At 36.8% G+C, this 26,013-nt stretch overlaps 1 protein-coding gene across 1 annotated transcript in view; it reads left to right on the top strand.

Annotated features, from left to right (window-relative positions):
• Positions 1 to 22,605, top strand: part of GC (GC vitamin D binding protein) — a 40,252-nt gene extending 17,647 nt beyond the window's left edge. The window contains exons 2-13 of the mRNA XM_067734707.1: positions 485 to 554; positions 1,135 to 1,267; positions 3,349 to 3,560; positions 4,700 to 4,832; positions 5,133 to 5,227; positions 8,618 to 8,747; positions 9,773 to 9,975; positions 10,928 to 11,057; positions 11,484 to 11,581; positions 13,080 to 13,212; positions 18,283 to 18,334; positions 22,422 to 22,605. Of these exons, the coding sequence (XP_067590808.1) occupies positions 485 to 554; positions 1,135 to 1,267; positions 3,349 to 3,560; positions 4,700 to 4,832; positions 5,133 to 5,227; positions 8,618 to 8,747; positions 9,773 to 9,975; positions 10,928 to 11,057; positions 11,484 to 11,581; positions 13,080 to 13,212; positions 18,283 to 18,315 (1,370 nt within the window). The 3' untranslated portion in view covers positions 18,316 to 18,334; positions 22,422 to 22,605. The remainder of the gene's footprint in view (positions 1 to 484; positions 555 to 1,134; positions 1,268 to 3,348; positions 3,561 to 4,699; positions 4,833 to 5,132; positions 5,228 to 8,617; positions 8,748 to 9,772; positions 9,976 to 10,927; positions 11,058 to 11,483; positions 11,582 to 13,079; positions 13,213 to 18,282; positions 18,335 to 22,421) is intronic.
• Positions 22,606 to 26,013: the final 3,408 nt, after the last annotated feature.

The raw sequence follows: 26,013 nt of genomic DNA, 5'->3' as shown, positions 1-26,013 counted from the left end.
TTTGCCTCCATTCTTTTTCCGAGGTCCTGGATCATCTTCACTGTCATTATTCTGAATTCTTTTTCTGGAAGGTTGCCTATCTCCACTTCATTTAGTTGTTTTTTCTGGGGTTTTATCTTGTTCCTTCATCTGGTACAAAGTCTTCTGCCTTTCATTTTGTCTATCTTTCTGTGAATGTGGTTTTCCTTCCACAGGCTGCAGAATTGTAGTTCTTCTTGCTTCTGTTGTCTGCCCTCTATAGTTAATCCTTTTTCTTATTTTATTTCTTTAATTTTCATTAAAGTTTATAGCATGCCATCAAATTTTGATCCATTGTGATAAAACAGAAAGGCACCAAAAAGTGTAATTGCATATAGGTATTGAGAAAAATGCTACTTTCACCATTGATGAGTCATGTGGAAGATCCCTTTGTATATATACATTTAATGCAACATTCATTTAAAAGGAAAAAGATACTTTTTTAATATATATTTCTGGTTCCTAGGTCGAGATTATGAGAAAGATAAAGTCTGCAAGGAACTCGCCAGCCTGGGAAAAGATGACTTCACATCTTTGTAAGTATGAGGTACTCGCTCACTCTCCTAGTTACCTGACCTTGAATGAAGCTAAGTGTGAGGTATTTTCAGTTCTGTGTCAGGGACTGAACTGATCTCCATTAAGATTAAGAGGATAGAGCCCCAGGGTCAAAGTGGGCAGAGATGTCAGGCAAACGGAGGACATCCAAAGATTCCAGCTGAACTATTGTTAATATGGTCTAAGAATTTGTTACAAGTATACTAATGAGTTGAGAAAACAAGTAAGCATAGTTTTCTAAGGTGAATTAAAAGGCAAATAGTACACGCTATGACGCTGCCAAACAAAGGCAGCAAGGTAAAGGAAAGGTTCATTTGGGGAGGCTTGAGAGAGGAAAGAACATGAGGCTGGTTTGATGGAACTCCCAAACCCAAGTTCTACTGTTACAAGATGCGTCTTTGTTCCAGATAAACTTATTTTTAAAGCCAATGTCATATTTTCACTAGTCAAGAACATGGGTGCAATATTCCACTAAAAAATTGAATAGATTTCATATTAAAATATGTGCAAATGTGAAAACTTTAAAAAATTCTGCATACATTGACTTCCATTTCTCCTCAGGTCAATGGTCCTATACAGCAGAAAATTTCCCAGTGCTACCTTTGAACAGATCAGTCATCTTGTGAATGAAGTTGTCTCCTTGACAGAAGCCTGCTGTGCTGAGGGGGCCGACCCTGACTGTTATGACAACAGGGTAGGATTGTGTGGTTGGCCATGTCTATGCTGGCCCATAGAAGGGGGTCAAGACAGGCCTTTACATCGTATCTTGGGGAAATTTTAGACAGCAACCCACCTACTCCAAGTTTGAGGGAGATACGAAGTCTATTATCCTAGAGTCCAAATTTATTCTGGTATAGTGAACCAATTCTGCCCATTAGTCCTACAAGGTTCAAATGAGAAAACTGGGGTGTGTATTATTAATTCATGGACCTCTTGAAATAATTCGAATATATTCTGTGTATCTTAGAAGCCTACCAATACCCATACCTGTATCATGCCAAGACTGGTACCAAGTGCCCTGGAAAAACTTAGTGTTGGTTTCAAGTTATTTGGGGGTTCAAAAATTGCCCTGTATATACACACACAGTTCTGCATTTTCTACCTTAGATATACATGCAGAAATTAAAAATGCTGAAATGACAGTTTTCAAAATATAGACAACAGCTGAAAAATGTGAAACTACAGGTGTTTCTAGCAATTTACTGATACTGTCATCCGGCAGAATAAAAATGACATTTAGCTGCATCTTGATAAAGGCCTCTACAGACAAATGTCTCACTGCTCAAGACTTCAACAGTTAGCCAACAGACACAATGCTCCAAAGATCTAATTAGAATATATTCTATGACTCTTACCTATTAATTTCTTTACCTGGACCTTATCTACATTCTAAGAACGTTATCGTTTTCTCCCACCAACAACTCCACAAATAATATGTCATTTCAACACAACCTTCTGCACTATCTTAAAATAAACAAGCAAACTACCAACTACAATCAAAAAAACAGAACACATTTTTATTTCCATTTTGTTTTACATATTTGCTAACCCATCCCTCGACCAGAAATGTTTGGTCATAACCCATCCAAGACTGTTAGAGACAGATCATAAGAACAGAGATAGCATTGACATTTTTTGGATAACACCATTTTCCTGCTTTACAAAGCAATTTTTTTTCTACAAATATGTTACTTTCTTTGTAAACTTTGTTTTTTTATTTGAAAGGAGGTAATAAAAAAGGAAAAATAGGAAAGTTGCCAGGGAAAGAAATGGGAAAAGATTCACTGTTTACTTTTGGTTTACATAAATGATTCATCATGTTGCTTTGCTTTCCTTCATCGATAGGAAAGATCTTTAGAAGTTTTATCTTCAAAAGATATCTTATAAAATAACTGTAAAGATGTCAAAATCATTTTCCCATGTAAATCCCCAATTTTTTCCATGGACTTATTTCTATTTCCATGGGACTATTTCTATTCCACATTTTTATTCCAGGTATCAAATTCTTTCCAAAAAGAACATTTTGTTGCTACAACTGCTTTGCTGGTACTCTTACCATGGGCTTAGTCCGCCCACACGTATCTATGTACCACTGTTGAGGCAGTAAATTAAGTTGTACCAGTGCTTCAACCCATGATGCATAGGAGAATAAACTTTGGGACTTTGGGGAAAAAACAGGCCCTCAGGCCTCATCTTTGACCTACTGATCAGAATTTCTGTGTTATGCAGCCCAGGTATTTCTTTTTTTCTTTTTTGGCATTTCTTATTTTTATACACTGATGCAAAAGCAGGCTAAAGAACCATTGAGTAGGAGAATGCAAATCAATGTTGAAGACGAAAGCAGTCAAGGATTAAGAGCCTGTTCATTTAACAAAGGGAGGAGAGGAGGGAAGAGGGAGGTCCCCATTCTTAAGGGTATTTAGAACAGAATACAGATGGGAGATCACATCAGAATCAATGGAGCTTTTTCAAATGACCTCCCTCATCCTTAGAGATGTTAATATCCCTGTGGATAAACACTGTACTAGAGGATCAAACCTCTAACAGCTGCAATCATATACAGTTAACTTGTTAATGAAGGTTCTCTTTTGGTCCTACTCTGAGTCTTAACATAAGACCCTGTACTAGCCTGTAACTAGAATAATGCAGCTTGTCATGGCCAGTTTGTTACTAAGGAGAATTTTAAAATTTAAGACTAAGATGTTATACTAAATGGAGAACTATAAGCCTGGAAACTTGCACATATGTGAGTTTACTTTTCTTTTCTCATTCTAGACTTCAGCATTGTCTGCTAAGTCCTGTGAAAGTGACTCTCCATTCCCAGTGCACCCAGGAACTCCCGAGTGCTGCACCAAAGAGGGCCTTGAAAAGAAACTCTGTATGGCTGCCCTGAAGCACCAGCCACAAGAATTTCCTACCTATGTAGAGCCAACAAATGATGAGATCTGTGAGGCATTCAGGAAAGATCCCAAGGGGTTTGCTGATCAGTAAGCTGCTTTCATCATATGTAAAACTTCAGGGCATAAAATAACATACATGTCTAATCTAACCCACTATTCTATATAAACACCTCTTATACCGCAACCCGGACAATTACCAATAACGAAAACTTGACTGTCACCCACAACATCCCATCTCTGTCAGTGCCTATTACAAATAGCTTTCTCAGATGGAGATGAAGTCAACTTTCCCAAACGTCCACCCTCTCTCATCCTAGTTCTAGTATCTGAAGCAGACTCACTTGGATCCCCTGTCCACATGACACGTTCAAATATTTGACAGCAGCTGTTGTGATTCCTCTTATGTTAGGGATCCTTGCACACTCCATCTGATAGAATTTTATTGCTGTGCACAAGTATTTAATTTCCAGTAGAGCATAAGAAATAAACAGTTTTTCATTCTTACAGTACATTCCCAGAAACACTTGTGAACATGACACTTGTTGTACCACATTAGTGGACATTATTACTTTTACCTTCTTGTTTAACATTCATGAAGAGCCGATTATATATTGATTCTTTACTCTCAGAAGATGATAAAGTTGTAAAAAAATTATGATAATAGAAAAATATATATATACACACACAGAAGTCAAAAGCAACATCATTCAAACTGGCTTTAGAAGTATGAAATCAAGGTCGTGATTTCATAAAAGTTGGTTGGCTTGCCCATCCCTGTGAATTCAGGGAGGATTTTGCCTAAGATCTCAGTCTCTTTAGACACTTAGTGGCTTATGCTCACAAAAATTAAAATAATTTCAACAAACAAGCCTATACACAGCAATTGTCTAGAATAAACAGATAATGAAAGATAATTCCATTACCTTCATTTCAATTTTTTCCACCAACGTTAATAAGCAGCTACCATAGGCCATGCATATGGCAGATGCTAAAGGAATAAAGGGACAAATGACCCCTCCCAAGTAATCTACATGGAAATTTAGAAACGATTTTTTAAATGAAGATATTGATTAAAAGTGACTAGTATTATCACCCTTTCTCTAAATCCCTAGTGCTTTTTAGATATTATAACTATCAACTAACATGCACCCTTTTTCCATCAAAATACTTCTGAAAAAGACTGTTTCCCACAAATGTTTTGACCAATCCTATTTTTCCCCCCACAGATTTATGTATGAATATTCCATTAATTATGGACAAGCTCCTTTGACACTATTAGTCAGTTACACCAAGAGTTCTCTCTCCATGGTAGGGTTGTGCTGTACCTCACCAAACCCAACAGTATGCTTTTTGAAAGAGGTAAGTGTCATTTTGTTACATAGTTATGTTCTTTTTTCTTCTGCTTCTATTAATGCCGTTCCTTTCAAATAATGTTAGAAAGATTCCGATTCTGGAATCCGTAAACGTTTTTAAAATGTCTCTTTCGTATTTTGTTAATTGGAAAAAACACACAATCACCTCTGGGGAAAAAGTTCCGTTGGTCAGAATTCAGTTTTCTAGTCATCAAAAGGAGTCCAAATGGTCTCTTTTTGGCCATTCCTGCACACTGCTTTCAATGGATCCTGACCATCTAATGACATTCTCTCATTTATTTTCTAGAGACTTCAGCTTAAACATTTATCACTTCTCACCACAATGTCAAATAGAATCTGTTCACAATACTCTGCTTATGGGAAGGAGAAATCAAGGCTCAGGTAAAGATTTAGCACCATCAGCATGTATAGCTGTTTGTTTCTGCCCTATTGATCCATAATATTAGGATTCTCTCAGAAAATGTTTGTAATAGAAGATACAGACCATAGTGTTATGCTCCAATAATCCTCAAGTAGGGCCCAGTTATTTTTTCTTTTCTCCACACAAAATATGAATAAGGAACAAAACTTTTCTAAAACATAATTTGATTTTAATCAACCTTTTCCATATGCTCATATGGGAAGACTGGTAGACCACTAGAAATTATCTCCTCAGTATTCATATTAGCATGTATTACAAACACATGAGCAAAAACAATCGTTTTTATTCATCACGTGTTACTTGCTTTGCCTATGTTTTCCTTGGGAAAAAACTTCCTGAATTCTTGTTATATGAAGCTTTGTGCTCTATAGTGTACATCTCTTAAGCTTCATGAATTTATTCTAATTACTTACTTTGTTTATAAGCTTCACTTTGATTTTTGTATGGTTAATTTCACAATTTTGACAGTTTCTACGTTTACACTTCCCTCAACTTCTCAGACATCTAGATTTGTCAGCTTTATATCTTCAGTATTTAGAGTCTCTTTAATTCCTTTTACTCTGATCCACAAGTGTTTTCCTCTAATGGTAATGAAAGAATTCATGCTGGGACCAGATCTTAATGTTCCCCCAAAGGGCATAGAAACTACTTTCATGAGTCCTTTAAAAAATAGTCTTCCATTAGAACTACTGAAATACTAAATGGCATCTTCTCTAAAACTTCCCTTTAGTTTTCCTTGCATTTAGAGTATTTGGCATGCAGAGCATAGGAATTCATAGTATAAAACCCCCTATAACAATATACATATATGTCTTAATCATAAATTTATACTTGCATTAGTGTCTAGGAATTTACTCCAAGGAACTATCACTGAGTGTGGACAAAGAGTTAGCTAAAAACATTGCTGCCACATTTTTTTTAAATATGAAAAACTTAGATATTTCCTAATAGAGCACATTTAAATCAATCATGATATATCCATTTATGAGAGAATGCCACACAGTTTGTTATAATTATATTTTAAAAGAATATTTAATGAAAACAAAGTATTGCTAAAAGAAATCAAAACTACAAATAGACATTTCATGCTTATGGATTGGAAGAATTAATGTTGTAAAAATATCCATACTATCAAAGCAATCTACAGATTCAATGTAATCTCTATCAATATCCCAATGGTTTTTTTTTTTTTTTTTTTTGCTGAAACAGAAAAAAAATCACCCTAAAATTCATATGGAATATCAAGGGACTCCTTATAGCCAAAACAATCTGGAAAAAGAACAACAAAGTTGGAGGTCCCACACTTTGATTTCAAAACATATTACAAAGCAACAGTAATAAAGACACTGCGGTATGGGCATAACAAGATGCAGAGAGACCAGTGGAAAAGAATAGAGCGCTCATATAGAAACCCTAATATATATGGCCAAATGATTTTCCACAAGGGTGCCAAAACTACATGATTGAGAAAAAAGTCTCTTCGACAAATGGTGTGGAAAAATTGGATTTGCACTTGCAAAAAAATGAAGTTGAACCCTTACCTTACACCATATATTAAAATGAATTCAAAATGGATTAAAGATCTAAATCTATAAAACTCCTAGAAGAAAACACAGGGAATAAACTTCAGGACATTGGATTTGGCAATTTCTTGGAAATAACAAAGCATAGGTCACAGCAAAAATAGATATACAGGACTAAATCAAGCTTAAACTACTGCACTTTAAAGGAAAAAACCAAGTGAAAAGGCAATCTATGGGATGGAAGAAAATATTTGCAAGTCATCTATCTAATAAGGGTTTAATATCTAGAATGTGTAAGGAACTTCTACAGCTCAACAAAAAATAACTTGATTAAAAATAATTGAATAGATGATTCAACAAGAGATATGTAAGTGGAAAGATATTCAACATCACTAATCATAAGAGAAATACAAATCAAAGCCACAATGAGATATCATCTCACACCTGTTAGGATGGCCACTACCAAAAGAACAGAAAATGAGTGTTGGCAAGGATATGGGGAAATTGGAATCCTTGTGCACTGCTGATGGGAATGCAAAATGGTACAGCCATTGTGAAAGATAGTATGAAGGTTTCTCAAAAATTTAAAAATAGAGTCACCATATGATCCAGCAATCTCACTTCTGCATATATGTCCAGGGAAATTCAAAGCAGAACCTCAAGGAGATATTTGCACACCCATGTTAACTGCAGCATTATTCACAATAGTCAAGAGGTAGAAGCAACCCAAATGTCCACTGACAGATGAATGGATAATGTGTGATACATACATACAATACATACCTATATTACATATTATACAGTCTTAAATTCCTGTCACATGCTACAACATGGATGAACATTGAGGACATTAGGCTAAGCAAAATAAGCAGTCACAAAAGGACAAATACTGTATGATTTCACTCATATAGAATATCTAAAGTAATAAAAGTCATAGAAAAAGAAAGCAAAAATGTAGAAGCTTACCAAAGGCTGAGGGTGGATCAGTGGGGAGGGGGCAGTATTTATGGGTTTCGAGTTTTAATTTTGCAAGATAAATTTCTAGAGATCTGTCATATAAAAGTAAATATACTTAACATTACTGAACTATACACTTAAAAATGGTTAAGATGGCCAATTTTATATGTTTTTTGCCGCAATTTAAAAAGAATGATATAGAACCTATTCCTGATATATTAAGTGAAAAAGGAAAATAGGTGAATGGTATAGCAGAGCATAATCGCTTATAAAATACCTTGTAAGCCTTATAAAATACTTCAGGGTAATACACCAAAACATCAACATTTATTAACTCTGTGGTCTAGGGCTATAGGTCTTCATTATTTCTTTTATCTGTAGTTTCTAAATGAACTTATGAAAATTTTTAAACACAATGAGGGGTCACAAAAACACAACGCTGGCCTTATGAATAGACATTAGTGCTTTCTTTATTGCCATTTTAGATCTAACTTTTTTTTATCACAACTATTTTTTTTAACATCTTTATTGGAGTATAATTGCTTTACAATGTTGTGTTAGTTTCTGCTGTATAACAAAGTGAATCAGCTATACGTTAGATCTAACATTTTAAAGGCATGCTTCAACTGCGTAGATCTGGCCAGAAGAGAAGCTCTGTATCAGTACTGAAAATATGAAAAGATTCATTGGGGATGACTGAATTCTGAATAGTGACTTCTGCACAAAGAATCCATCACATAGCAGTTGTGCTCTATGCAGCCATTGAGGAATTAAAATTATGCTATTACTCCTCCCGACTCTGTGTTCATAATGAAACCAAAAAAAAACTGGGAATATGGGTAAACTACTAATTCATTTTTAACTGTTTAGCCATCTCATAAAATTTGCCCAAAAAGTGCCTACTGCAAATCTGGAGGATGTTTTGCCACTGGCTGAAGGTGTTACCACAATCCTCTCCAAGTGCTGTGAGTCTGCCTCTGAGGACTGCATGGCTAAGGAGGTAAGACAATCATCATCATCATGAGCCACATACTGAGTGGCAGACTTTCTCCTAAGCTGCTTTTTATATGCATCATCTCAATGAATCCTCATATGTATCCTATGAAATTTAAATATATTGTTAACTCAGTTTTACAGATGAGGAAACAGAAGATTAGCAAGGATTAATAATTTGAAGTCATACAACTAGCAAGTGGCAAAGTCCACACACAAGGACAAGATTCTGATTCCCAACACCTTACTCTACCTACAGAGCCCAATGCAGATCTACTAGTCGTATATAGTTAAGTTTAAATTAAACAAGTTTAAACTTCAACTTTGGTAACACTAGCCACTTTTCAAATGCTCAGTATTGCACAGTACAGATAGAAATTATTTATTTCATCATTCATCATCTGTTCTATTAGACAACACTACAACCATTATTTAAAGTGTCTAATGTTTTTGTTATGTCTATTAAAATTTGATAGTCATCCAAATTTCTCACCTTCCATTTATATAATCCTTTCAAGTAGATACAAATTTGAACTGTTACTTAAATAAAAGTCACTACGTGTCTGTGGACCTCTTTAGAGATAGATACTTTGTTACCTGGCCTTTTTTCATTAAGGATACCTGTCTATGTCCATAGATGTTTTTCTATAACCTGACTTATAATGGCTAAGTGGGACTCTATGTATGTATTGCATATGCTGCATTAATCTACCTAGATATGCCATCTTTTTATTTAACCAGTCCCCTTTTATTGGATTTAGGTTGTTTCAGTTTAATATGTTAAGCAATGCTGCCCTTAATAGTCTTGTAGCTAAATCTTCCCTTCACCCATAATTATTTTCTGAGAGTAAATTCGTGGAAATCAGATTGTATACTTTAAGGCTCTTAGTACACGTTGACAAATTGCCCTCCGCAAATGTCCTACCAATGTACCTTGAAAGAGCATTCACACTGACTTTTGTAAGCCTTCCTTATTTTTAATTAGACTAACTAGGAAACTAACAATGCACAAACTCACAATTGCTTTTGTAGCTGCCTGAGTACACAGTAAAAATCTGTGACAACTTATCCACAAAGAATTCTAAGTTTAAGGACTGTTGTCAAGAAAGAACACCCATGGACATTTTTGTGTGCACTTACTTCATGCCAGCTGCCCCAAACCCCGACCTACCAGATGTCAAGTTGCCCACAAACAAAGATGTGTGTGATAAAGGAAACACCAAAGTCCTGGATCAGTAAGTAGGGTTGATCTAATTTGACAGTATTGATATTCACTAGCATTAAGTGACAAAGAAATTAAAATGGGAAGAAATAGTAAGCCTTTATCTGTTTTCCTCCAGCTAAGAACTAAAATAAACCATTGGCTGCGTATACTGAGTTGCATGAACTACGAGTACGTGCATACTTGAGGTGTAAAAATATTTCTTAATTAAGTCAACAGGCCCTAAAATCAATTACCAGTATTAGAGAGCAGGATTTAGACTGAATTTGGATTGAAACTAATTTACATTTGTCTAAGTACTCATTGTTTTTTTTTTTGCGGTACGCGGGCCTCTCACTGCTGTGGCCTCTCCCGTTGCGGAGCACAGGCTCCGGACGCGCAGGCTCAGCGGCCATGGCTCACGGGCCCAGCCGCCCCGCGGCATGTGGGATCTTCCCAGACCGGGGCACGAACCCGTGTCCCCTGCATAGGCAGGCGGACTCTCAACCACTGCGCCACCAGGGAAGCCCCTCATTGTTTTTATAAATGCATAAACAATGGGATGAGACAATGGAAGAATTTACACAAACTACTTTCACAGAAAAGCTACCTAAGTTACTCACTTGATGCTTTATATAGGGTTCATTGTATTATAGTTGCATAAAGGACAGTTCCATAGGCATGTGAAGTAGATCTGTTTATATATAAATATATAAACAAATTTATATGTAGTACATACAGCATTTTACTTGAGTTAAATTAACTAGTTACAATAGCTTCAAAGCAACTATTAATAATTTGCATTCAAATGAGAATATTGATTTTAACTTCAAACCTGTTGGTTTGGAGTCAATTTTAATTAAATCTTATTTTTAATTAAGAAGGCAGGTATTCTGCCTTAATAGATGTCAAATTTCAAAACATGACATGCCTACACAAATCTACCCATTGTTAAAGAGTGTTACCTCCTTTCTCTTTCATGCCAGGTATACGTTTGACCTAAGTAGGAAGACTCATATTCCAGAAGTATTCCTCAGTAAAATACTTGAGCCAACCCTGAAAAGCCTTGATGAATGCTGCCACTCTGAAGACTCTACTGCCTGTTTCAATGCTAAGGTACAATGTGCTATATTTTCTTTATCAACTTTGCTATAGATCAAGGGTTGGCAAACTGCAGCTCATAGGGCAAATCTGGCCTGGTGTCTGTGATCTAAGAATGGTCTTACATTTTTAAATGCCCTAAAAATAATAATATTATACATGAAAATTATATAAGACTCCAACATCAGTGTTCATAAAGTTTCATTGGCATATAGCTCTACTTATTGTTTATGGCTGTTTTGCCATGGTGGTAGTTGACTAGGTACAGCAGAGACTGTATAGGACTTACAAAGCTTAAAATATTTACAATCTGGTCTTACGTAGAAAATGTTAGCCAATATCTGATATAGATAATAAACACTCATCTTGATACATTGCATGGAGTTCTGATTTAACATCTCCCTGGACAGTGTTTCAAGACAAATAACTGTTTTCTTACAGGGTCCTCAATTGACGAGAGAACTATCTTCTTTCATTGAAAAGGGACAAGAACTGTGTGCCGATTATTCAGAAAACACATTTACTGAGTACAAGAAAAAGTAAGGGACTTGTTCTGGCTGATTCCTCCAAATTTATCAATAATAGTAGCCCAGTACTGCTATTTGAAGAAGAGTTGAAGACTTTAGATGTGCTAAGCCCAAAAGGAAGGCATTTCTTTATAAATAAGTGTTAACACTAAAATAATAATAAAAAGTTTTACTGGCTTCCTGGAAAATCTCTGTTGAGAAGATCATATCATTCTCAACTTGATTAATTTCTTAGATTCATTTCAAATCATTTTGAACAACACAGATCCAGCAAGCACAAATACAACCCCACAAAAAGACCTTTATAAAGAATCCCAAAAGGATGACACCTTCTTCAGTGACCCCCATGAAGTCTACCTTAACAAAGCTCTAAAAGAAAAAAAGCTGTGAAATCCTTAAGTTCAAAATGGTTATTTCCCAGTTATCAGAAAATTACATAATTAATAGATCATGGAGGCATTATAGAATGTTACAGATAATGCAAGATTAAGTTCTCTGCCAACAGTTTTGAACTCCAGGATTACACGGGGCAACTGAGTGATAATTTATATAATCTCAATACATTAAAAATGTTAATGCAGTCAAATTGACATTTTGAGTTTTGAAAGTAGAGAAGATGGAAACGATTGAGTCTAGGTATTTACCATCCCATACATGCCCTTTTCCTCCCTATCCTACCAGAGTTCCTTCTGGTCTGACTTGCTTTCCCCTCCCAGCTGGAACCAACTCTTTTCAATAACGCTTTTATAAGCAGGCTAGTCACCCTCACCCTGTTGTCCTTTCCCTGTATCCATTTCACTAATCCCAAATCCAGATAAACTTGGGTCTCTACTACTTCCCAATCCCACTACTGAGTGGGCTGGCAAGTATTTCTTGGAGAAAGTCGTAAACCAGGCTGAGTCATAAACCATTATGAGGGTAGAGAGTTACCAAGATCACAGACCAATCAAACTGGGAGAGAATCAAGAGAATTCAGATCCTAGCACCGTCTTGAAAGGGAGACAGAGAGTTAGTTAATAGTAGAGCTAAAAACAAGAGCCAAAGTTTCTAACCTTTTTTGTGTTTTCTAGTATAGCTAGTTGAGAAGTAGGCAAACTGAAGGGAAAATTACATAAAATGAGGGAGAATACATGAAGGTGACAAAGTCCTGTAAGGGAAGTATTCTTTGAGGAGTTTGAAATCTAGAACTTGAGAGAAGATGAAAGGTCAGGGAGAATAGAGGAGGAAGTCATCCATGCTGATTGATGCAACTGAGCGAATGAAAGGGGAAAGGCGGGAATTCAAATTCAGCAACAGTTTGTATGTTTACTTTCATGATCTAAAGAGACAGGTTTCACTTTCTAATCTCAAATTGAGGCACTAAAAATCATTCCACAGATATTAACTTTTCTTAAGAAGGGCAACTATATTTTCCTTTTTTGTTGCTAAAGATCTGAAGTGGCTATCATTTTGCACTAGACATGTTTATAAAACACATCTAGTAAAACTTTACATAAAATTGGCCTTTCAGACTGGCAGAGAGGCTAAGAGGAAAACTGCCTGATGCCACAGAGACAGAACTCGAAGAGCTGGTTGACAAGCGCTCAGACTTTGCGTCCAAGTGTTGTTCTATAAACTCACCTCCTCTCTACTGCAATTCAGAGGTAAGAAAATTTAACCCTCTACTTAATCACTGCATAGTATTAAGAACTTATATAGTAAGATTTACTCATTTGTTATTGATTGCCTGATGGAGAAATGTTTTGTTGGCCTTTTCAGATGCAGTAATCCGTTTGTTTACATCCTCCATTTGACCCATTATTCTCCAGCAGTCATTTCAGAATGCTATATTAGAATAGTCAAAAAAGATAAAGAGAGCACTTCATTTCACTTTACAGCTAATTTGGAGGTATTAGTGACAATTCCAAGAATTTTGATGTCTCACCCATTCTATTTCTGCAGTACAGAGGCAGGGTTAAGAACAACTCTATGCTATACCAAAATAGCATCTTCCTTTGCTCATCTCTTTCTTAAGTTCATGATATTAAGTTGTATCCCTTTTGGCCGGATTTAACTATTGTGGTTTTGTTGTCTATTGGGAAGGAAACATTTATGATCCATTTTGGACCCATCATTTTTGCTTTTACATAAAAGTAATTTAACTATAGTGTAAAAGTTAATACTACGGGGCTTCCCTGGTGGCGCAGTGGTTGAGAGTCCGCCTGCCGATGCAGGGGACACAGGTTCGTGCCCCGGCCCGGGAAGATCCCACATGCCGCGGAGAGGCTGGGCCCATGAGCCATGGCCGCTGGGCATGCGCGTCCGGAGCCTGTGCTCCGCAACGGGAGAGGCCACAACAGCGAGAGGCCCGCGTACCGCAAAAAAAAAAAATAAATAAATAAATAAAAAGAAAATAAATTAAAAAAAAAAGTTAATACTACTTAGGCCAGTGATTTAATGCCAATCAGAAGTCCCTTTCTATAAGTTAAAGAACTTTTTCAAGAACTTACATGAATTTTTGTTCATCTAAACCATGAAAGCAACAAAGGCTGGTTTCATTTTATTATTCTATTTTTCTATTCTATTTCTATTACTATTCTATCAGAGCACATTTGATAATATCCTAAAACTTAATAAAAATCACAAAAGTTTGTGTGTCAGAAGAAAACCTTGAAGCTCATTTAGTGTACTTTTTTACTCAGTTAATCCCTTCCACAGGTCATTCAGCTTCCATTTAAATACAGTCAATTTATTTTCTCTTAGAGGTAGACTATTTTCACTGCCCAGTGGCTTCATTTATGAGAACATTTTTCTATAAACTAAACCATGATATTCTCCTCATAATTTCTACTGAGTCTAGTCTGGCTTTCTCTACCAACTAGAAAATGTCTTTCTCTCTTCTCAGTAGAGGCTCTTTTATATTTGAAGTGGTTTTTGGAAAGTCAGACTGTGAAAAGCTGTTTGTGCCTTTGTTTTTGTTCTTTTAAGTTTGGGGTTATACGTACCAATTCTCTTAACGTTTTAGTGAAGTTTTGTTTTTCACCGTATACTGCCAAACAAAGCCTTAAATTAACAAATCGAGCTACATCATATTGTTTGTCTTTCTTCTCTATACCCTTGAAGATTCTGATTTCTCCTCCAATTTCCATGTATACACTCCAATCCCAAACCTATTTGCCAACCTTGTTTGTAATAATTTGTAAAGTCAGAATTCCAGACGAAAAGGGTACAATAGAATAAAATCCTGTTCTTTAAATTCTGCGGAGAAATATATCATGTTCACCTGTCATTAAAATTCAAAACAAGTAAGATTCTAAACAAAAACTGAAAGACTTGGAGTATTAGGATATTTTGGTCATTATCGGCATTAAAACATTTAGCATAAGGCAACTAAACAGAACAGTTCCTTCCTGGACTACCAACTGGCTTTGGGTAATATAAATAGCTGCTTAGGCTGCCTTTTCCAGAAGGGGGGAAAAAAAAAAGTCACCTTACCTAAAAGGTGTTTTCTGTCAGCAGAATTTGCTCTGACGGTCTCATGCAGTCATCAAGGAAAAAAAAAGCCTAAATCCGTTTCTTATATTCTGTCAAAATACCGCTTTTGTAACCCATCTCTAGTCCCATCATCTGTTCATCCAGTTACACATTTTTGACCTCATACGAGACAAACTGAGCTTTATGCACGAAGCACATGCTTCCTTCAAGCCTCTTGCTTTTCATTTCTTTAATCTGCTTTTCACTATATTTTTCATTATAACACATTGCCGTTTTAAAACTTTATTTTCAACAACCATGATGAGAAGGCAGTTTGGTAGTGTTCTCTTTTCTTGCTTTATAACCAGTAAATTTATAGCAGTGCTGCTGCTGAGTAGCCAGACTTTCCGTAATAGCTAAAGAACAGTGAGAGGAATGGAGTTGAGATACTCATGAACATTTGATTATTTAGAGCCCTCGGACGTTAGACCCTCTGGCGTTTGTTAGCCTTTTTGATTGTCTTTCTACGTTAATCTCATTGTGAGGTAGGTGTGCTCACCTCTGCTTTCTGACTTCAATCTGCTAGAACAGCATTCACTTTAATTCTCAATGCTTTGTGTAAATATTTGTCCCATTTACCCTATAATTTGGATTATAACTTCTCATTAAGTTTATCATTTAATCTCCTCATCCAAATGCTTGACAGTTTCTTTTCCTTATAAGTAGTGCCCATCTACTACATTCACTCCAAGTCATTTATATCCAGGGATCCATTTCTGTCTGCCGTTCTAAATATACTTGGCACAGTTGCTAGAAGAGTGGCAGAAGGGGCCTCTGAACCATACTAAATCAGTGTTTCATTATGTGGTCATCTACCCCTACCTACCCTCACCCTGATCTTGAAATGATCAGGAAATAGAACCATCAGTGTAATCTTCTTTCGGCTCTACCATGGCACTCAGGACTGGTCCATTTTTATATTCTGTAGAGGCCCACTGACTGTAGAAAAACTTACCGCTACAAAATTAGACTTGATTTTTATTCCTCTCCATCATTCAGGCAAGGCATCCCTGTTCATTCTTCTGAAAACTCATTACTGTGCTATCCCTAAGATGTCCCAACAGATTTCCCAAAGTTTGCAGAAAGCCACTGTTATGTGCTGGAGTTGATCATTAAAATTTCGAAGACAGTCAAATGCAAATAGCCAAGAGAAGCTGGGCAAAGAGGAGACTGACTCTTCCTCTCTCATCCCCTTCACCTCCTTCTCTCCCCTTTTCTTCTCTCCCATACTTCAGGAAAAATTGTTACATCTCTCAGTATAAGTAGATTTTATAATCCTCAGTATCATAGCTAGCAATTATTAAACAATTTCTATTTCTTAGGCAGGATATTAATAGCTTTACATGTATTTATAGAATGATCTAAAACAATTCTAAATGTTAGGTAACATTATAATTCCCCTTTACACATGGGTTGAGTGAGATATACAGAGATTATATAAGGAAAATCGTAAGTTTATTTAATGAGTCTGTTACCTGTCACTCCATGTCATTGTCAGAATTCAGCCCAAATTTAGCTAATAATGACAAAGGCAAATTACTGATACCGGAAGACTATTAATTACTGACTGAAAATCCAAAATTATTGTTAAAATAGCAAAAATGATACCAGGTCAGTAGTATCATTCTGAATTCCATTCATCCCACTTCCTTGGAACCTTCTTTCATTAGTTACACTCTTTTGTTTCAACAATACCTTTTTAATGATTCTAATTTAAAGTTACTTATCTCCTGATCTTAAAAAACTAAGATACTTTAGACACTACTCCCTAGCTACTTTTCTCCTTCCCTTACAGCCAAGATTCTTGAAAGAACAGTATATACTCTCATTCCTTACACCTCTTATTAATTCCTCTACCCTTTGCAGTATGGCTTCTGATGCTACCATACCACTAATGGCAAAGTCACACTGAAATCTTCTTGCTAAATCTAATAAACATTTTTCAGTCCTTATCTTACCAGCCTTCTCTGCAAAACACTTGATACCCACAATTATTTTTCTTCTTGAAACAATTGTCATCTGCATTATCATATTCTACCTTTTTCCTTCTGACTCTTCCCTTCTTACTCTCTTTAGTATTGTCTTCCTCTCTGCCTATCCCTTAAGTTTTAAGTTTTCCAGAGTTTTTCCTTGATCTTCTTCACTTTTCATGACATGACATTTTCCCTGAGTGTTCTCATCCATGGACATGCCTTCAATCTTCAAATCTCTACCTCTAGCCAGAATCTCTCCCCTCAGCACGAACATTTTTATCCAACTGTCCATGGGGGCTCTCTTGTCCCACAAGAAATTCAAACTCAACATGCCCAAAGTCTTTCCCCTAAAACCCCCTCTTATTTCCTAAATGTATAAATATTATCGTCATTCACATTGTCTAAAATGGAATCCTTGACTTCTATATACATTCAGCTAAATTCCAAATCCTATCAATTCTAACTCTTCAGTATCTCTCAGTAGATACCTTCTTCTACATTATCAGTACTCTTAGGCAATCTTTGCCGGGATTACACCCTTGGTCTCCCATCTCCAGTCTTCCTCCAGTGCCTCACACCCAATTCCATCTCTATACTGAGGTCAAAATAACCTTTGCAAAGCACAAAATGGTGAATACATTCTAATTGCTCTCTGTTGCTTCTAAATTGAAGTCCAATTTTCTTTTTTAATCAAAGAATTTGGACCCTTGGTTTCCTCTCCAAACTGATCATTACTTCTTGCTCCTCTTGTGTTGGTTCTCCTGAACTGCTTGCAATTTTTCAAGTACATTAAAGTTGCTCTTACCTCAAGGTTTTGCACCTAATGACTCATCCTAGATTGCCCTATTCGCACCCTATAACGTGGCTCAATCTTTCATCAAGATTCTGGATTCAGTTTAGACACCACCTCCTCTGGGAATGCTTCCCTGGCCCCCAAGCTGTTATGCTTTAACATTCAGTGCACACCCAATAATTAGCGCCTATTAACTATTGTCATTTTTTCCTCGTCTTTTTTCCTGGAATACTGTAAACTCTTCAAGAGCAGGGACACAGTAAAACTAAATAAGGATGTGAAGGATGGTCAATTAAAAGTTCAATATAAAACTGCATTTTGACAAGAATCCTTTCCTCTAAACAAGGTTCAAAAAAATTTGTTATACCTTTTGAAATGACCTTCTAGTCTACAAACAAAACACTCCATGATTTAAATAATTTTTTTCATTTCAGATTGATGCTGTAATGAACACCCTACAGTCCTGATGCATGTGTACTGTCTTAGGTAAGTACAGTTTTTAAAGGCAGCAAAGAACCCAGCTTTGTACAATGTATCTTTAAAATCATAATGGGAAGGAGACTATTTGTCCAAATTATTCTAACAATTATTTAAAGTCATTTTATGAGACTATTTTATGAGATGAGAATATTAAGCATATGGAAAAGTCAAGGAGCTTACGCAAGTATATACGACCAACTTCTGACAAATTTAGGACTAGAATTCAGATCCTCAGCCTGGTACTATATCCATCTTAACCTCACATCTAAGATAATGACAGTATAGAGATCATTTCAGGTATTTTAATGCATTCAATAGAAAAAACTGAGTTCAAAGACAGAGACCATCAAGTCTTAAAGATAACATGGCAGGATTCTCAGAAGGAAAGCGGCATTCCTCAAATTAAAGCAACACTGTTGAAATAGTACCACTTCCTTCTTTCAGATATTACATTTTCACCCATTAAGAAATGCCTGATAAAGATATTAAAAGTATAAAATAATTTCGATAGAACTCCATACTTTAAACTGAAGGTGATCTCAACTGTGCACATTTCTACAAAAATATTTTCTCTCTAGATTTAATTGTATTCATTTTAAAGATATTGCTTCTGGGCTTCCCTGGTGGCGCAGTGGTTGAGAGACCGCCTCCCGATGCAGGGGACATGGGTTCGTGCCCCGGTCCGGGAAGATCCCACATGCCGCGGAGCGGCTGGGCCCGTGAGCCACGGCCGCTGAGCCTGCGCGTCCAGAGCCTGTGCTCCGCAACGGGAGAGGCCACAACAGTGAGAGGCCCGCGTACCGCAACAACAACAAAAAAATATATTGCTTCTGAAATTTAAAAAAATGATTTAAAAAAGTGGTTTTGGCTTATCTCAGATCTTAAACAGGCTTTTCAATGATGTAAAATTTTAACTTTGCCGATTTACTGGTATCTTTTCCTAAAATGATATGAAAGCAAAAGCCTTTGACTAATGAAATTCAAGCTTCCAACTATCAACAATATGAATCATTAGAAACAGCAAAAGGAAATTAACATTCTGAGAGGAACTGCAATGGAGATGATCAAGGAAACTCATTTTTGGAATCACCCAATCTGGATTAGAAACCCCTCTCCGTCTATCTTTATAAACTTAAATTATACTGCCTAGAGCTCAGTTCCCTTTTCTGTAAGAAGAAAATTGTAATATCTACTTCTCAGCATTGTTGTAATGATTAAGTGAAATGATTATGCATATAAAATTCCTAGAAAATAGTAGCAGTAATACTAGCAAAGTTGTTACTGCTGCCGCTTCTACTACTGATATAACTGTTGACTAAAGAAAAACATACAACCTGAAAGTTGTGAGTTATGTTTTATTTGGGGACCTTACTGAAGACTACAGCCCAGGAGACAGCCTCTCAGATAGCTCTGAGGAGGTAAAGGAGGAGCCAGGATATATAGGTGTTTTTTTTGCTGAAAAAACAATCATGAAGTTGAACATCAAAGATTATTACTAATCACAAAGAACAGACATCTCAAGTTAATGATTTTAGTTCTTTTCTATTATATGGGAAGGTGCAAGAATCTGGGGTCATTGAAATTATTGCTTTAGATATGCATAGGGCCAGAATCCAGAGCACGGAAAGTTTTCTGTTTTTCTCCATCCTGAATTCCCCTCAGGGCACACTGTCAGGACAGCTGCAGTGTCTGACGGCAGGCAACATTCTTTGTCTGCAATATGAATCTAAACTAAAACAAGTTTCCCTGCCTATATATTCTTGTGCTTTTGCACATGAATATTGTGTCTTAAAGGGAAAGTAAGTTCACTGAACTATTTCTGGAGAAAAAGGCCACACCTGAAACTAATATGTCACTTATACCTCAATTAAAAAATTAAAAGTGAAGTTACTTGAGTATAACTATTCTAGAGTTAAAAATAGTATCTGGTCTCTGTTGCTGCTAAACTAATCATTTTCCCTCATTTAAATTAATTCAGTCTCCCTTCATCTCAATCCACATATAATCTATATAGAGTTAAAATCCCAATACACAAGTTACCTCACCTCCCACCCTTTGAGGTATCCCTAGCCTTAATAAGAATTCGGGTTGTTTGGAAAGCCATATAACTTCGCCTTTGAATTTGTCTTCACCGGATTATGTTATTCTCTAGGAACTCAGTGCATTTTTTGGTGTCTCATGTATATTCATATTCTTTCAGTCCCTGGGAGCACAAATTGAAAAAGAGAGTATTTTAAGGAGACGTAACACTAATTTGATAGTTTTTTTTTAACCTAACAACTTTCTGAAATATTTAATGCTAGCTAAATCAACAGGTAAACTGTTTTTTTCAGTGACAGATTAATGAAGGGTTCTAATATACTGATTCTTCTGGTTCTAGTCATTATCTTCTATAAATATTTTATCATTTCTCTCGCATTAGTCAATATTTTTCTATGGCCTTTAATTAGTCCTTCAATTTCTGCATCACCCAATTGTTTGGCCACCCAAACACATTTTGATCCGCTAGAAGGAAGCCCTAAAAATCACTCACATATTCCTTCCATAGGTTTCAAGCTCTATTTTACCCACTGCCTGTTTATTATAACCACAACCTGCAATTATAAAGGGTTGTTATATTTGGAGCAGTTATGTGGCTTTGAAAGAGCAAATTATACCTTGTTCACAAGGTTGTGGGACTGGGGCACTTGATGTCTAGAAATAATGATGCCATAACCTAAAAGTTCTATTAGGTTTCTAGAACACAGCCAGCAGATTATGATTCTTGGGTTCCAGGTAGAATTCTGTAGCTCTGTAGGACAATCCTGGATTCATTTAATTATCAGCAGTTGTGAGCTGCTCTGAATCCAGCACTTGACTTTGATTCCAAACTAAGTAGTGAGCACTTGTCTTCCCTCCCCCCTCTCCCCACAAACCAGCCTTTTCTTCATATCTTAAATTGCTGTAGAATATATCCAAGTTCTTCTATGGTTTTTCTTACTCTAACAATTATGCTCTTGATGACAGAAGTGGCACATTATTTAGCGTGAAGCAGTTCCTAAATCCATTAAACTAACTTTGGCTGGCTATGTATTTTTCACTGAAAGCCTACCCCACTCGAGATGTGAACAGCTTGTAGAAGCCGAAGGCTTTGTCTCAAGGTGTTCCCATCCTTAGGTACACCCACAATTCATGTCTTCCACTCAACAGCTTGATGCTATTTCATTCTTAACTAAAGTCTTTTTATAAAACGACTTGTCATCTTGACAGTTATTGGGCCCCTTGATCAATTTCTTCTAACCCCCAAGTTGATTGTGACCACATTTGCATGCCCCATTGGAGAAGGAGTTACTGTCTTTTCATAAATCCCACAAAGCCAGTTATCTTTTGCCTTCAGCTTTGGAAACAATTAGTGTTCCTTGGGTTGCCAACAGATAAAGGAGTTAGCTCATGCTGCGGAATCGAGTCAGAGGGAAAATACTACTAGAATCACACTCAGCACAACTAGGTGCTGACACCACAAGAGAAACATATGAGGGAAGCATGGAGGTGTCTCCTTTCTCATCCTCACTCCAAGGCATAAACTCATTGAGGTCAATGAAAGATGGAATTTCTCGCACTGTGCAAACAGAATTATGATACAACTCTGCTGTAGTGTCTTGGAAAAGAAAATAAACAAGGGGGAGACACATTTGCTTCATTACAAAGTAGAAGGTGATTTGATTAAAACCGCACACTCAGTGAGGTACTAAAATAACAACAACTATTATCTCAGTCCCATGACTGAGGGGCCTCATGTGCATTGGTTGTTTTTTTCGCTCTGGCAGTGATTATTCATACTCATACATCAGAAACTTACATACACCATTAGTTCAAAGAAAAAAAAACTGTATGATGTACCTTAGCATAACAGTGATGGCTTTATATTCAGGCCTTGGGAATTTCTTCCATTGACTCTGGACCCATCAGGTGGGCTGTAGTGGATACACGGGTCACGCTAGACAGGTTTATCTTTATGCGTAATAACCTGACCTTATATGCATCTGTTGAACTGTAGGATGATTGTCGCCCATTAGCTCTGGTTTTCTAACATTTATTTCCATTATTCCCACAGACCTAGAGCTGGAACCACTCTGGGAATGACATCTGACGGCCTAACCTAAGCAAAACCGGAGCTCCCAGGGAGACAACTAGGATACTCCCTGCTTGTTATCAGCTGCAATAGCCTCGTACTATTGTTAATGTTAAGTATGATGATCTGTTAACAAAATAAATGGAACTACAATGCAAACCATAAATGCTACTGAGCATGATGCTACCATGTTGATCTCCAGCACTATTCCTGTGACCTTCACCAAGACACTACAGGAGGCAGCCTCAGCCTCACAAGGCCCTGCTTTTTTCTAGATTTGCTGTGTCCTAAAAGATTCACAGCATAAGCATCCACTTTACACTTCCCAGCACACTGAGCTCCATGCCTTGATCGCTTCTCAGGCTTAACACGTACCATTAAGAAAAAGTTAACAGCCTTCTACCATAAATAGCCCAGAATAGCTCACTTCTTAAAGACAAATTTTGTTTTTAATTAAAGAAAAAGCAGCCTCCCTGAGGATACCTTCTTGCTCCCAGCTGCAAGTTGTTCGCCATTAATTAGGTAGTATCTGCCTGGCAACAAGTTTATTGTTGCTAAAGACGAGTCCTCAGAGCAATTTATTGGGTCAGAGTTCTAAATACAATGATTTCAGCTGAATTCGATTTACCGTATATACACTATAAGGTATTATTTCTATGTGCTTGATTTGCCCATGGAAACTGAAGGTGTTCTAACTCAACAGATTTTGCTTTGAAAGAAAGATTATGTTTTCAGAATCAATGCTCCTCTGAAACCAATACAAGCCAAGGAAAGCCTTCTATATTTATAGTTAACTGATTCAAGGAATTGAAATTCATCTCGTGGTAGATGTAGAGTTTTATGGTAGAGACGAAGCATGTTTTATAGCAAATATAACTGGAGTCATATTAACCAAAATCATCCCTGGTCCCCTCCCAAGATTCTAAGCCCCAGCAGGTTGCATTTCATTAACTAAACCAAGATCAGGTGCTCAAGACTTCAGCTGCCAAGAACTGGGAAAACCAACGCCTGCTCCTTGCAGCTTCTGCAGCAGAATGTGCAGTTCTACCCTCCCACAAAGATTCCAAGAGGGAAAATTAACCTCAAACAGGGACGTTCTTCAGGTGATTCCATGAAGTAAAAAAGCAACAACCTACCCATTTCACTTGTAGGCAGCATTTTAGACCTTTTAAAGTCTATTTTTTATTTCTAAAATTAACTTGCTGAAGCTTCAAAACCAACTCTGAGAAGTAAACAGCACTGATAAAAGATATGGGGAACGAGACTCCATAAAGGTGGGTGAAGGGCCCAAGGTAGCAGAGTTAGTAAAAAAACAAAGACTTAGCTTTCATTTCTAGCACACCAGTCAAGACTCATAGGCATACTTGAAGAATGTGCTCACTGATCAAATTAGTTTTGGAATCACAATGTAGTGTATGTCCCTTGAAGAGTTACAACTTACAGTATACAATTTATTACTGTCTACATTTAACCAGTGATCTCATTTCCTTTCAGTATGGCCCAGAATTATGGCTCTGTGAAATTAATTTTGATAACTTCTGCTCTGCTCTTATCTGAAAGGTCACATTTACAAATTATTCATGAACTTCTTACAAACTGGTCCATTTTGGTCAAGTATTTTTACACCTGACTAGGCAGAACTGGGTGTTTTTTTTTTTATCACTAAGTATTCAATAAATATTACATGATTGGTTGAAGTAGTGTTGTCATGGTTCCCCTGGATATATTTTCCAGCAAACTCTGAACACCTTTCACCATTTTTTAATATTGAGAATCACTGACCCAAATATTCTATCATTTTAGTACAAGAATCTTAAGTTTAGACTTTATACCCATAATTATGCCTGCATTTCTTCCGTTTGGTAGGAAACAGAGATTTTTTGAGAAGATATTGCCAGAATTTATGCTTATTTCCTAAGTGCTTCCCAACATTAAAGAGACGCTTCTGAATTTCCACCTACTACTGTCAACCATAGCTGACTTTACCAGTTAATGTCTATTATATAAGTTGTCCTCAATTTTTTATACCTTACATATCACCTTCCTCGAAAAACACTGGTCCTCATGAGAGAAACAAAGAAAACAACACTTTGTTTCTAAGAATGTAATCCACAAACTCCATCAGTCAGAGTTCCTCCAAGAAAATAATAGGAGATAGAGAGATTGATTTATTATTAAAACTGACTTACAGAATTGTGGAACTGGGAAGTCCGAAGTCCGTAAGGCAGGCCAACAGCCTGGAGACTCACGCACGTTACAGCCTCAACATAGAATTCTCCTCTGGGAAACCGCAGTCTTTGCTTTTAAAACCTTTGCCTGATTGGCTGATGCCCACGCACATCATCAAGGATAATCTTTTTTACTTGAAATCAGCTGGTGGGAGAGTTAATCACATCTACAAAATACCTACAGAAACATCTAGACTAATGTATAACTAAACAAAAAGGCACCATAGCCTAGCCAAGTTGACACCTGAAATTTAACCATCACACAAGCCGCCTGTTATTTTTGTGCCCTTTGCAAGGTTTAAAGTCTTTCAAGTTACAGTACTAACATCCTGTGTTTTTCTGGATGCCTGAGTCATCCCACAGGTGATTCTTAAACCATCACCTGGGAACCATCTCCTTAAATGGTCTACACAGGATTAGTGTATTAATACCTAACTGGAAACTCTTGCAAAACAAAGCTTCTTTTCGTGGAGATTTAAATTTTAAAACATAAGGGAAAAGCTGTTCTATTATGTCAGTATGTAATATGCTCTAATGAAGTGAGAATTTAATCAACTTAACTGTTTATTTCCATTTAGTGATAAATAGCTAAAAATAAACAAGAAGGCTCAGAAGGTTGTCTTTTTAGGCCTCTGGTCACCCCTTTGTGTACCTCTCCCCACCACAGAAGTCTCATCCCCACCCATCCATAGACCAGTGATTCTCAAGCCTAGCTGCATATTAGAATCATCTGAAGAAGGGATCATCTGAAGGGAAACAAAACAGAACGGTGCCCAGGACCCCCCTCTCTGAGATTCAGATTTAATCAGTCTTGATGGAAGCTGCTAGCCAAGACTGCAAATCACTGCTCCAGAAGCGTGGTACCTCACCCCACTTAGAAAAAGGAAAGCTTCTGAGATCAACCCGTTAAGCACCAATTGGCTAAATGACTGATTGTACCGGAGAAGGGAAATTTTCTAACACTGCCTTATCTCAATCTGCTGTTGCATTTTGAAACTTCTGTCAAGTATAGAATGAAATTTTTGTCTCTCATTATAGAAAGCCCAGTCATAGATAATCAAGTCAAAAGATGGCCTTTCCCAGAAGCTATTTCATCCTTGTCCATTTCTTCCAGGATCTAAAGTACTCTTTTTCCCATTTGTCCAAGAAAGTACCTAATTGTTCTTTCCACCACATCCACCGCCACAAGACTCTTAGTTTCATAATTTAAGCTTTTTTGGCAAATTCTGGTTTACATTTAATGATAGGACCTACTTACTCATCCATAGATCAGGGGTTGGAGGTTCCTATATTGCTTCTACCCCAGCAAGAAAGTTTCTAACAATGAATCGTGTGTCTGTGTCCTC

The sequence above is a fragment of the Pseudorca crassidens genome, chromosome 4 (genome assembly GCF_039906515.1).
Source record: "Pseudorca crassidens isolate mPseCra1 chromosome 4, mPseCra1.hap1, whole genome shotgun sequence".
Classification (NCBI taxonomy): Eukaryota; Metazoa; Chordata; class Mammalia; order Artiodactyla; family Delphinidae; genus Pseudorca; species Pseudorca crassidens.
The sequence above is the reverse complement of the archived record's forward strand: the minus strand, read 5'-3'. Positions and strand labels throughout refer to the sequence as shown.